This window comes from Boleophthalmus pectinirostris, unplaced genomic scaffold (genome assembly GCF_026225935.1).
Source record: "Boleophthalmus pectinirostris isolate CB_2022bp ecotype Guang Dong unplaced genomic scaffold, ASM2622593v1 HiC_scaffold_23, whole genome shotgun sequence".
NCBI classification, from domain to species: Eukaryota; Metazoa; Chordata; class Actinopteri; order Gobiiformes; family Gobiidae; genus Boleophthalmus; species Boleophthalmus pectinirostris.
In genome coordinates, this window is record NW_026571207.1 from 30,573,745 (window position 1) to 30,588,744 (window position 15,000).

Below are 15,000 nucleotides of genomic sequence, written 5' to 3' on the forward strand. Positions count from 1 at the left end.
CATGTCGGTAACGGAGGGAATGAAATATGCAGCACTTTTTGGGCAATAAATACAAACAGTGATAACTAGCGGTTCTCACTTACATATCCTTAACAAACTGGTTTGAATATTTGCTTCATATAGTTTTCTACCATATGGTACAAGATTAGGTTGAAAAACCTCTTACTTTTTGAGTAATGAGATTTTTTTTATTAAGAAAGGTCATGGTAACGGAGGGAAAAGTAACGGAGGGAAATTGTACAAGCAAGTAGAAGGTGCATGATTTTACATCATTTATCAGCTTTTTTCTTCCAAATACTTTCTTCCGAATACTAAATTTTTATCATTTTAAATACATTTTTTTTTTTTTTTAAAATCATGTACCTTCATCAACAGTTCAAAGATGGAATAACACAAGATATGATGAAATACATCCAGTTTATTTACATGATTTGCAGGTCTTTGAAATTTGGGAAATAATTTTTGTTCCATGTTTCATACATGGTCTGTTTAAAACATATGGAACTTTAGAACCAAAAATGGTACAGAAAAAAGGTGAACAGTTTCATAAACTAGAGTACATATGTATCTGTTCAATACATTTTTATATCAGATGCATTAACTTGAATTTTTGGCCTTGCTGTTTACTTCTGCTTGACCGGGCCTACATATAATTCAGAAATCATTTGGTGAGTTACTTGACAGGGGATGGAGAGTTACTAGTTGCTCTGGAGCTATAGATTGGAGACCCCGATGTAAAAGAAATAAATGCTGTTCTCAGTCTCTGCACTGGTATTGGTTGATATCAGATATCGATAGATACTTAAAGTTATAGTACCTAACTCGGTATTGGAAGTGAAAAGCTGGATTGGAGCATCTCCATTACAGAGCTGTAAGAGGTATCTGCTTTGATTTGTGAGATGTCTTGGCAACCACAATGTCTAAGAGACTGAAGCATATTATTTACCAAATATTTTTGTGCATGCCTGTTTTTTCCTGGTTGGAGCCCAGTTTAGTCCTGACATAGTTCAGTCCTGTTCTAGTCTGGGTTTATTTCTGGTCCAGTCCAGGTTCAGTCTTTAGTCCTAATTTTGAGTCCATGAGCCTTTTCAATCCCTCCTAATAGCCCATGAGACACTCTAATATCTATTGTCTATTTAACTACCCCCTGACTCAGACTGCTGGTTCTGTAGAGGTGAGTTGAAGGTTGAATTCCCCCTGAGCCGATGAGCCACACACAGAGGCCAAAGTAAATCTTGACTGAAGCTGTATGGGACATTGTTAATGCCCTGTCTCCTGCCTCGTGTTAATTGGACTTTCGATCGCTCACCTCTTTTTCATCTCTCCAAAACCTCATCTGGATCGCGCTATATTTCAAATCGACCCCCACACGTCTTTTGTACAATTTATTTTTGTAATTTAAGACCTGGTTTTAATCACCGAAGGGGTACAGATTTCTTAGGAGGCAAGGTTAATGCTTTATTTGAAGATTGTCCCTGTATTGAGCAGAGTGGTCTTGTAATAGTGATGTAAAAAGTAGCAGACACGAGGTTTGGAGAGAGGGCAGAGCTGTCCCCGGGCGGTGATTACACGTGTGACCACAGAGGGCGACGGAGAGGGGCAGGAGAGGTTTGATCTGCAGATTAAAATGCCCAGAAGCGACTGATCTTCTGTCACGTCTCAGGGAAGAACTGGCCCCGGGTTATGTCTCACCTTACACGGAGTTTTTAGTATTTCATATCTGTGCCCAGGGAAACTGCCAGTGTGGTTTTGAAGATAGGAAAGTGAAAGTTTTCCGTGAAGCAGGTACAGTCACGTATTAAAGGACCTATATTACTCTATCTTCTGATCTGTTGTAATGTTGTTTCTTCATCGCAATATTATACCTGGAGTTGTGTTTTGTTTCATTCACACAACACACAACTTAACACACAAACCCTGCGCATTTAGACACTGAAATCCACCTTGTGATGTGCTCCACTGTGTTTGAAAACTCCACACACCTTCACTAGAATCATTTGGATCATTTCAGCTCTGGAATTGCCAGTCTCTACTGAATAAAACATAAAAAGTAACTTGAAAACTACCACTAAATGACCTCCAGTGTTAGGCAAGTTACTTCAAAACTGTAATGCGTTATTTAGTACTTGTTACTGTCATTTTGAAGTAATTTGTTACTTTACAATATCACTGCAATTAAAATGTAAGGCCTTATACTACTATTGCATTACTTTTAAGTTACTCTCACCAAAATAAGTGGAAATATGGATTTGGCAATCAAAATGGAGCTCACGACGCTCAATTTGCGCCTCCAGTGGAAGGTGATGTGGGATCTGATTGAGCTGAACAGGAAGTAGAGTCACTATCGCTTTTTTTTTACTTTTAAAGAAGGCTTCAAACTGGATTAATAGCACGGTTTTGTGGACTAGATGTCATCATTTGCGGAGGACAAATTCTATGGATAATGTGGATAATAGTCCAATGAGATTCATTTGGTCTTCTGATATTTTATGTTATTAGGTTCTTTTTTTCAGACCTGGAGTTTTGTTTCATACCTGAGAGTTTCGACTGCTCACTAGCGTCTTCCTCAGAGTGGTCACGTGATGTTGCTGTGACGTGTCCGGTCAGCTGATTTAAACAGGTTTTGGCGCTGTCTTCCTACCGGTGGAGGCAGGACGACAGCGCCACCTGCAGTCCCACTTCCTCAAGGAGAACAAACATCGCCGCTGGATTAAAGAAGCAATCGAAATACGGAAACGTGCCCACAGGACTGTAAACCGGGACGAGGGGGCTTTTTTACTCTCACACACCTGGGATGCTGTCCTGAGGAAGTGGGACTGCAGATGGCGCTGTCGTCCTGCCTCCACCGGTAGGAAGACAGCGCCAAAACCTGTTTAAATCAGCTGACTGGACACGTCACAGCAACATCACGTGACATCTAGTCGTGTATGAAAACAAAAAAGACCTAATAACATAATGTGGATAGTGTGAGATGGTGAGCCCCTGACATTGCTGTTGCCGTAAGCATGTTTGGTGGTCATCTGACAGAAGCTCAGAGTCACACTGAGTGAGTCGTGGAGAAGCAGATAAATCAAGCTGGGAAATTGAAGCCAGGTTAATGCAAATGATAATATTTGTACCAAGTAAATATTTCTGTAATACCTTGATTGCAACAAAAGCATGCATGACAGTAATATTTGTTTGTTACTTTCAGTGTTGGGGAGTAAAGATTACATGTACTTCAGAGTACAAGAGTAACTGTATTCAGTTACAGTTAGTTTCAGTGAGTGGTAATTGGATTACAGTTACTTTGTTGAAATAAATGGATTACATGGTGGTATTTTCCTGTTTTTACATTTTGGGCTAAATCCCCTTTTCTTTTTTGCCGGACACTAAGCCAGGACTAAACCAGGTCTAAACCAGGACTAAACCAGGTAAACCAGGACTAAACCAGTCTAAACCAGGTCTAAACCAGGTCTAAACCAGGTCTAAACTAAACCAGGTCTAAACCAGTAAACCAGGTCTAAACCAGGTCTAAACCAGGTCTAAACCAGGTAAACTAAACCAGGACTAAACCAGGTAAACCAGGAACTAAACCAGGACTAAACCAGGTAAACCAGGTCTAAACCAGGAAAACCAGGTAAAACCAGGTCTAAACCAGGACTCTAAACCAGGACTCTAAACCAGGTCTAAACCAGGACTAAACCAGGACTAAACTAAACCAGGTCTAAACCAGGTAAACCAGGAAACCAGGTAAACCACTAAACAGGTCTAAACCAGGTAACTAAACCAGGTCTAAACCAGGACTAAAACCAGGTCTAAACCAGGTCTAAACCAGGTAAACCAGGTCTAAACCAGGAAAACCAGTAAACCAGGACTAAACCAGGTCTAAACCAGGTAAACCAGGTCCCAGGTCTAAACTAAACCAACCAGGACTAAAACCAGGTCTAAACCAGGTCTAAACCAGGAAACCAGGTCTAAACCAGGTCTAAACCAGGTCTAAACCAGGACTAAAACCAGGTCTAAACCAGGTCTAAACCAGGAACCCAGGTCTAAACCAGGACTAAACCAGAAACCAGGTAAACCAGGTTAAACCAGGTCTAAACCCAGGTCTAAACCAGGTAAACCAGGTAAACCAGGTCTAAACCAGGAAAACCAGGTAAACCAGGTCTAAACCAGGTAAAACCAGGTCTAAACCAGGTCTAAACCAGGACTAAACCACTAACCAGGTCTAAACCAGGTCTAAACCAGGACTAAACCAGGACTAAACCAGGAAACTAAACCAGGACTAAACCAGGATAAACCAGGATTTAACAGGAGTAAACCAGGTCTAAACTAAACCAGGATTTAACAGGACCAGTGTCTAAACCTCATCTTTTATCAATAATATTTTTAATACGGTTAAGGAAAGACTGAGCTTTGTATTTTCTTTTAGCAGATAAAACATCTTACGTTAAGATATCTTAGTCTTTGCTACTTTACAGCAAATCAAGTTACTCACTTTAAGTAATTTAATGGATTCCGTTACAAAGTACATTTTGGGGGATGTAATCTGTAATCTGTAGGGGAATACATTTTAAAAGTCACCTTCCCAACACTGGTTACTTTTTCAACACGTTTACTCCCAACACTGATGACATCACAAGGTGGAACGGAGCATTTTGAGATTTGGAGACAGAGAGACTAATAATGCAGGATTACTCAAACATGTGTGAATGAAAGAAAACACACTCCAGGTTTGTTTTGGAGGAGGGAACGGCATTAGAACATGACTTAAAGCTCACAAGAGTCCATTTTGTGTAATACAGAAACACCAATATTCTTCTGAAGTAGGATCATATTTGCTCTCCTCCCAGAAGCACTTTTTTTTGGCTATAACACTATATTTTCCCGCTCATTAATTCACTGTTTTTCACCTCTTCTTCATTCATCATTAAAAGACCTAACCTGGAACAGAGCTTGAAGCGTATCAGCTTATCCTGTACCTACCATTGCCACTCTCATTAGCTGCAGATAATTTTGGACCACATTTTCTACACAAATTAATGAGAAAATCTTTTGCGCGGCGGGCCCCAGACATCTCAATACCTACATTATTATTTCACGACTTATTTTCAATCTCTTTTTATCGGGCTGTTTACCTCGTGCACCTGAAGCGAGTATCAGAAAAACCCATTCACTTCAAAGGCAGTAATAATACGAAGCGTGTCTGCTTAAATGTGTTTCCATGGCGATCCCTTTGCCTATAATGAAGGAGTAAATATTGTAGAGAGGTGCCGATAAGGCGCTGTGCAGGTTTGAGCGTTTGTGTTACTTCTCTTTGTGATAGCATCTTAATTTGATCCTTTTTTGCAGAACATGACAAGCTGCCCGAGGACATGAAGTGAATCAGGTTCAAACCTTAAGTAAACAGACCCAGTGTGTGTCTCAAAGCATGCTGGGTAATCTTAAAACATGGGGATTTGCGAGTTTTTGAGCGTACAGAAAAGGTAGGTTGAATAATCATTTAATCTAAAAATCGATGCCCAGATACCAGTGTTGGGAGTAACGCGTTATAAAAGTAACGAATTACAGTAATGCATTACTTTTTGCTGTAACGCAGTAATGTTACAGCATTACAGGGGAAAAAATAGTAATATTTTACTCGGTACAAATGTGAGTAACGCGCGTTACAGTGTTTTTTTAACCTGGATTGAAGTGGTGGGTTTTTCTTCATACAAATTCGCTAAAATCACCTCGATATCAGCAGCGGTGAAACGCCGGAGATGCGCCCTCATAGACCTTCAGGTAACCGCGGGCGAAAGGACTGACAAAGAACTCCACGCTGTTTAGACCTGGTTTAGACCTGGGTCAGTTCTGGTTTAGACCTGGTTTACACTCGTCCCTCCCTCTATCGCAGTTCACTTTTCGCTGTCTCGCAGATTTTTTTTTTATTTTTTTTTTTTGTGCAATTTTGCATGCCCTGTTTTTTTTTACATTGTATGAATGTGTATTGCGTTCCTCCCGCTGCGTCCTGACTGGCCAAGGGACTCCTGTCTCCTGTACAGTACAGTACAGATGTGTTCAGCTGCCAAATTTAAATACATGTTCAATCTCTGGCAGTGTGATTCTGAAGTGTTGTACGGTTGCAAGTTTTCTCCCCGACGAAACCCACAACGTCGACGAAACGTTCTGCACCGACAAAGGCTCCTGCGCTCGCACCCAAAAGGCAGAGGAAGATGTAAACATCACACAAAAAGTTGGACTTCTGGACACGCTGAAGGAAGGTAGAAGTTACGCGCTGTAACAGACTCTTGCACCGGCTCAGGTACCTGCAAATAGTTGCTGAAATCAGGGCCGCGAGCCCGAGCAGCAGGGTCCATAAAGAGCGATCGGGCGACAGCCGCTCTTACCTCCGTGAGGTGCGGAGCAGAGCCGCTCCTTTCTCCTGCGTCACCTTCGAGCCCGTCCCTACAGTGAGTCCTGTTTTAGTCCTAGTTCAGTTCTAGTTTAGTTTTCAGTTCCTGGTTTAGACCTGGTTTAGTCCTGGTTCAGTCCTGGTTCATATACAGCGCAAAAGTTATTTTGGTGAGAGTAACTTAAAGTAATGCAATAGTAATGTAATGCCTTACATTTTAAATGCAGTAATATTGTAATGTAACAAATTACTTTGAAATGACAGTAATAGGTAATAAATAACGCAATTACAGTTTTAATGTAACTTGCCCAACAGTGCCAGATACTAACTTCATCAAGGCTCGATACTCATTTGAACAATTAGAACAAAACCGAGGCCCCAGCACTTTCAGTCTCCTGTATTACACAAAAGAGATTCTCGTGAGCTTTAAGTCATGTTATAAAGTTGTTACCTCACTAAAAACATATCTGGAGTTGTGTTTTGTTTCATTCACACACCTTTATTATTAGTGCGTCTTCATCTCCAAAGCTCAAAATGCTATGTTCCACCTTGTGATGTCATGAAGCGGTAGTTTTCAAGTTAAGAGCTCCTTTTACACTTCATGGTAAATAGTCACATTTTTATACAGCGCTTTTCCACCTTCAAGGCACTCAAAGAGCTTTACAACAAGGAACCACACACATTCACACACAGGTTAAGTGTCTTGCCCAAGGATACAACAACAACATTCATCTGCTGGAGCAACAACCTCTCAACCCATGATGTTTATGTCAACTTGGATTTGAACCGCCAACCTTCGGATCAGTGGACCATCTAAGCTACTGTCGCCCTTAATTCAGCCGAGAAATCACCTCAATATATTCTAGTCAAGATGGAAGGAGTTTAAAAACACTGGAGCACTTGTTGTTTCACCACATGACATCACAAGGTGGACAGTGTTGGGGAGTAACAGATTACATGTACCGGAGTTACGTAATCAGAGTACAAATTATGAGTAACTGTATTCAGTTACAGTTACTGTTTCAGTGAGTGGTAATTGGATTACAGTTACTTTGTTGAAGTAAATGGATTACACAGAGGTATTTTCCTGTTTTTACATTTTGGGCTAAACCAGGACTAAACCAGGACTAAACCAAGTCTAAACCAAGTCTAAACCAGGACTAAACCAGGACTAAACCAAGTCTAAACCAGGACTAAACCAGGACTAAACCAAGTCTAAACCAAGTCTAAACCAGGACTAAACCAGGACTAAACCAAGTCTAAACCAGGACTAAACCAAGACAAAACCAAGTCTAAACCAGGACTAAACCAGGACTAAACCAGGTCTAAACCAGGACTAAACCAGGACTAAACCAGGTCTAAACCAGGACTAAACCAGGTCTAAACCAGGACTAAACCAGGTCTAAACCAGGATTTAACAGGACTAAATCATGCTGTGTGGACCGTGTCTCCTCCTCTTTTATCAATAATATTTTTAATTTGGTTGAAGTAAAGTTTGGGCTTTTTATTTTCTTTTAGCAAACAAAACATCTTATGTTACGATATCTGAGACTTTGCTTCTCTACTGCAAATCAAGTAATCCAAAGTATTCAGATTACGTTACTCATTTTAAGTAACTTAATGGATTCCGTTACAAACTACATTCTGGGGGATGTATTCTGTAGGGGAATACATTTTAAAAGTGACCTTCCCAACACTGGTTACAGGTCAGATCTGTTGAGAGGCGACCCTGCTCACAGTCAAAATGCCTGTTTTTCTAGCTATTTTTGAGCTATGAACCCACCTGTAATTTAATTTTTTTTAAAAAAAAAGGTAGAGATGTTTAATGCCACACTGTGGAACATTCCAGGCAGAGCACTGACATATCCATAGAAACAAGCAGGTGAACCCCATAACCAAAAAGTTACATAGTGCACCTTTAAAAGCAGCAGGAGACCTCGGGGATTTTAACTGTGACGTAATAATCCAGGGAAAATTTAAACTCAAGAAAGACAAACTTATAAACCTAACACATGAAACAACGGTTTAATTTTTAATGAGCAAAAACTCAAAATAGTTCTTTTTGCACAATATGTGTAAAAATAAATGATCACATAAGAAACTTTCTTCCTCACATGTGAATACAAAAGTGTCTGTCTGTATCACGTCTCTCATCCTGCGAGATCAGGCCCACAGTGAAGCACATCTGTGGGTCACGTGGTACAGGCCTGTCAATCATATCACCGTTACAGTCTGAACAAACTAACACTAACAATTTACAAATATCTTATATATCTGCTCAAGAAATATACAGAAGTATAACCCAGGGAGGACATCTGATTGATTTATTATTATTGTCAAACTAATTTCTAAACAACAAATGCATACAGACGATTCAGACATTCATAGAACAGATAATACTCCCTACAACTGTACAACAACTCATCCTTATGTAATAGATAATACTCCCTACAACTGTACAACAACTCACCTTATGTAATAATACTCCTACAACTGTACAACAACTCACCTTTATGTACAGATAATACTCCCTACAACTGTACAACAACTCACCCTTATGTAACAGATAATACTCCCTACAACTGTATAACAACTCACCCTTATGTAACAGATAATACTCCCTACAACTGTACAACAACTCACCCTTATGTAACAGATAATACTCCCTACAACTGTACAACAACTCACCCTTATGTAATAGATAATACTCCCTACAACTGTACAACAACTCACTCTTATGTAACAGATAATACTCCCTACAACTGTACAACAACTCACCTTTATGTACAGATAATACTCCCTACAACTGTACAACTCAACTAATGATAATACTCCCACAACTGTACAACACTCACCCTTATGTACAGATAATACTCCTACAACTGTACAAAACTCACTCTTATGTAACAGATAATACTCCCTACAACTGTACAACAACTCACCTTTATGTACAGATAATACTCCCTACAAACTGTACAACAACTCACCCTTATGTAACAGATAATACTCCTACAACTGTACAACAACTCACCCCTATGTTACAGATAATACTCCCTACAACTGTACAACAACTCACTCTTATGTAATAGATAATACTCCCTACAACTGTACTACAAATCACTCTTATGTAATAGATAATACTCCCTACAACTGTACAACTCACCCTATGTTACAGATAATACTCCCTACAACTGTACAACAACTCACTCTTATGTAATAGATAATACTCCCTACAACTGTACAACAACTCACCCCTTATGTTACAGATAATACTCCTACAACTGTACAACAACTCACCCCTTATGTACAGATAATACTCCTACAACTGTACAACTCACTCTTATGTAATAGATAATACTCCCTACAACTGTACACAACTCACTCTTATGTAATAGATAATACTCCCTACAACTGTACTACAAATCACTCTTATGTAATAGATAATACTCCCTACAACTGTACAACAACTCACCTTATGTACAGATAATACTCCCTACAACTGTACAACAACTCACCTTTATGTTACAGATAATACTCCCTACAACTGTACAACGACTCACTCTTATGTAATAGATAATACTCCCTACAACTGTACAACAACTCACCCCTTATGTAACAGATAATACTCCCTACAACTGTACAACAACTCACCCTTATGTTACAGATAATACTCCCTACAACTGTACAACAACTCACCCTTATGTAACATAATACTCCCTACAACTGTACAACAACTCACCTTATGTAACAGATAATACTCCCTACAACTGTACAACAACTCACCCTTATGTAACAGATAATACTCCCTACAACTGTACAACAACTCACCCTTATGTAACAGATAATACTCCCTACAACTGTACAACAACTCACCTTTATGTACAGATAATACTCCCTACAACTGTACAACAACTCACCCTTATGTAACAGATAATACTCCCTACAACTGTACAACAACTCACCCCATGTACAGATAATACTCCCTACAACTGTACAACAACTCACTCTTATGTAATAGATAATACTCCTACAACTGTACAACAATCACTCTTATGTAAATAATACTCCCTACAACTGTACAACAACTCACCCCTATGTTACAGATAATACTCCCCTACAACTGTACAACAACTCACTCTTATGTAATAGATAATACTCCCTACAACTGTACAACAACTCACCTTATGTAACAGATAATACTCCCTACAACTGTACAACTCACTCTTATGTAATAGATAATACTCCCTACAACTGTACAACAACTCACCTTTATGTTACAGATAATACTCCCTACAACTGTACAACAACTCACTTTATGTAACAGATAATACTCCCTACAACTGTACTACAAATCACTCTTATGTAATAGATAATACTCCCTACAACTGTACAACAACTCACTCTTATGTAATAGATAATACTCCCTACAACTGTACAACAACTCACTCTTATGTAATAGATAATACTCCCTACAACTCACACTTACAACAGTACTCCCTACAGTGTACCTTATGTAAGATAATACTCCCTACAACTGTTACACAGATAATACTCCCTACAACTGTAAACTCACACTTATGTAACAGATAATACTCCCTACAGCTGTAAAACTCACACTTATGTAAGAGATAATACTCCCTACAGCTGTAAAACTCACACTTATGTAAGAGATAATACTCCCTACAACTGTAAAACTCACACTTATGTAAGAGATAATACTCCCTACAGCTGTAAAACTCACACTTATGTAAGAGATAATACTCCCTACAACTGTGCAGCAAGTGGTAATTTGTGGAAGTGGTAATAGTTGTAATTATGTAGAAGAAGTTTGACAAAAGTGGGTCAGACGGTGAAGGTAGAAGTGGGTCTTACACTCCGACCTGATGATTCATTCCTCATTGACATACATAAGAATTGGGTTAAAGTTATTATTATTTTCTTTTCTTTAATATTGTCTTTAGAGAAAACATTTTGTCCTGAAATTGTCAAGAATAAACCCTCTAGTATGAAGTATGTCTCTAACCTGCTTTACTTCACTTGACTCAAACACTCACGCCTCAGTCTCTCTCTTTTTTCTGCCTGTATATCTCTTCATCCCCCTTTCTCTCTCTCTCTGTCCCCCTTTTCTTTTCTTCACCCTCGCTCTCTCCTTCTCTCCCTGTCTAACTGTATCCCTCCCCCTCTCTTTATTTTTCTCTCTACCCCCTCTTTGATTCTCTCTCTCTTTCTCTCCTCTCCTTCTTTGTTTCACTCCCCTCTCTCTTCTTCTTTGCTTTCTTTCTCTATTTCCCTCTACCCCCCTCTCTCTCTCTCTCAGCAGCTTTCTCTCTCTTCCATTCTTCCATCTATTTCTCTCTCTCTGTCTCCCTGTCTCTCTATTCTTTTAATTACTTCCCTCTCTCTCTCTCTTTGTTCTTCCTCTGTTTCATCCTCCCTTCCCTTCCCCTCCCATTTCCCTTTCAAACCTCTTTTCACCCTTTTTTCTCCCTCTTCACCCTCCCTCTCTCTTTTTTTCTATCCTTCCCTCTCTCTCTAAACCTTGCTCTCCTCCCCCCTCTTTGATTCTTTTTCTCTGTCTGTCCTCCTCCCCTTCTTTGTTTCTCTCTCCTCTCCCTCTTTTCTTTCTTTTTCTCTCTTTCTTATCTATTTCCCTCTGCACCTGTCTCTCTCTTTGCTGTTCTCTCTCCCATCCTCCCTTTCCCCTCTTTCTCTCTCTATCCCTCCATCCCTCTCTTTCTCCCTCTCTTGCCACAGATTTCCTGGTTCCTCTTCTAATGGCTCACATCTTTTCATTATTTATGTGATCATTAGCATGAGCAGTGGAGGTGAGCTCATGTCTCACTAGAAAGTGTAGAAAAGTAGAAATATATAAATATATATAAATGTAATCCAGGGCAGAGAGTGTGAGTTTGAATGAAGACGGATGTTCACAGTGAATAGGCTGAACAGGTGAGAGACATGACATCATACGTTACACCAGGGGTTCTCAAACTGTGGTCCTGGTCCCTGTGGTGGACAAGACTTCACTCTGGTGCTGTTCTAGTCTTAAACAATGTTGAGTTATGTTTTTACTTTTAAACTCATGAAGAATCCTGTTCGTTTTAGAACCTGAGAGTATAAACGTCTAAACTGCAGCTGCAGCTTTTATACTGCACTTATTCAGACCCAGTGGAGAACAGATATGATCATTTTTGGATTAGTCCTGAGGTAAACGTGTAGTTGTAGTTTTTGTTTTTGTATTTGGTAAGTTGAATAACCACAGCATTAAACTGATTTTCAAAAAAATTAAATAAAAAATAAAAGTATTGAAATTATTATTGTTATTATTATTATTATTATTATTTTAATAACAAACAGCAGCAATCATATTTTTATAGAGGGAGAGAAAGAAAATAATAAATATGATTAATTCATTCATAATATTATTAAATAAGTAGTCAACTACCTGCTCTATAGTGTTACAATATTTTATTTTGAAGGTGTTTTCAAATGAACAAAATTTTAAAAATGTGTTCAATCAATTTTAGGCTAGTAATTTGTTTTTGTAAATGTTGCAGTTTATAATTATAATAATACTGTTCATATAAATCAAAAGTGTCATTCCATAAGTTGCCACAAGATGGCGCCATAAGCCCTTCCATCTCTCCTCTCTCCTGCAGCTCTAACCTCTCCTCTCTTTCTGTGCTGTAGGTTTTCTGTCCCAGGTCTGAAGAGGTCTCACTCTGGACCTGAGACTCGGAACAACAAACCTCTAGAACCCGTCATCAGTCAGATCATCGACAAACTCAAACACATCAACCAGGTGAGACGCAGGAGGACGGAAGTGGGACGAACTGTATGGAAGTGTATGGAAGTGTGAGGAAGTGTGAGGAAGTGTGAGGAAGTGTGAGGAAGTGTGAAAGTGTGAGGAAGTGTGGAAGTGTGCTGAAATGTATGGATTGGGAATATAAATAAAGGTGCACTGTTTTTATATATACATATTTATTTATTCAGTATTTTACCAGGTAAGTCAGTTTATCTGGTAAACTGACATTTGCAGTGACGACCCGTCCAAGAGGCAGAGCAGAATACACTCACACACCAGTCATGACATGAAACAGTGACTGTGGAACATGTGGATGGATTGTTTACCATGTATTTGGAGATGTGTGTGTCGTCTCTCAGTAGTCCAGGTAGTGTTTAGAGCATAGAATGTATGTATATAAATGGACATAGAAAACCTGGCAGCCGCCACGTTCCAAATAGGAAGTGGATGTGCTTTCTGCTCCATCGACTCCAATTGACTTCACAGTGAAAAATGGTCCTTCCTCTCTGTAACTGCTGCAGTGAGCCTCTTCATTTTGGTGTTAAAATGTTCATATTAACCCACTTGTCATGATCCTGGTGATTTATTTCACTATTTTGTCCATAAATAATTCCTATTCCTAATATAGAACTCAGCTCCAAATTCAGCTCAGAACCACTCGCCTCGTGAGCTTCATTTTACTACAGCTGAACACTGTGGGTGACATCACACTCCCTTAGTCCACTTTTGTTATCTCTATGGAGATCTTACAAGTCACAGGTCAGATCTGTGGAAAGGCGACCCTGCTCTCAGAAGAATAAATGATTGACAGGTCCTGGGCCACAAACAGCCCTTTGCTTGACTCTGACGGCCTGCTTAAGCTAATTTGGAATTACAAAATAAACATATTTTATAATTTTATCTCATGCATGGACTGAAGCTGCATTGTTTTTTTTTTTTTGTTTTTTTTTTTTTTTTAAACCTCACTTTTTCATTGCTTAGTCATAACATAAACTCTTACCAGTCTGACCAGCGAGTCAAAACTATGTTATTTACTGCTTTTTATAAAGGAATAAAAAAATAAAAGGAACTGCTAATTTTATGCAGGATTGAGTTCCACAATATTTTCTGTTTCTCATGTGGCCCCATGGAAAAAAGAATTACCCACTCCTGATTTAAATGATAAATGGTCACAATGGTCACCCATACACACACACATTCACACACCAGTGTACACAGACACTAGGGCTGAGGTGGGTTAAGTGTCTTGCCCAACAACACAACAACAGCATTCAAGTTTCATAATGTAGCTTTAAACTTGACCGTGAGCCTGCATTAGAGACAGACAAACTTAGACTTTAAAGTCCCATATCTCAAATGAAGTGTTTTTGTTGTACATTTTCAAAGCCTTTTCAGATCTCTTGGAGTTTTTTTGGTGAAGTTTGTTTCCTCTTTGGTTTCCTGTTGTGTTGACTTTCTTCTTTTGGAGGACACCCAGTTTACAGGTGAAGGATTCGCTCCACTGAGTCCCAGCTGTCACCAAGGTTTTTTGGCTGTCTCTATGATGACCAGAGCTGGAAGAAAGTGAGAGCAGCTTGTGGATGTGTAGGTTGAAAGTGCTATATGACAGGTTTGTTTCTAATTAATACTTTGATGACATAGTGGTAAATATTTGTTAGTTTTCCGTTAGTCAAGTGTCAGTTGGAGAAGAAAAGTTAAAGGTTCTATATTACACAAAATTGACTCTCGTGAGCTTTTGGCCATGTTCTAATTCCTGGAGTTGTGTTTTGTTTCATTCACATGTATGAGTAATCCTGGTGGAACACAATGTTTTCTGTTT

General features: G+C 39.2%; 1 protein-coding gene across 1 annotated transcript in view; it reads left to right on the forward strand.

The window, feature by feature from the left end:
* gpc3 (glypican 3) overlaps positions 1-15,000 on the forward strand; it is a 425,531-nt gene that overhangs the window by 279,536 nt on the left and 130,995 nt on the right. The window contains exon 7 of the mRNA XM_055159076.1: positions 13,067-13,178. Coding sequence (XP_055015051.1) covers positions 13,067-13,178 — 112 coding nt within the window. The remainder of the gene's footprint in view (positions 1-13,066; positions 13,179-15,000) is intronic.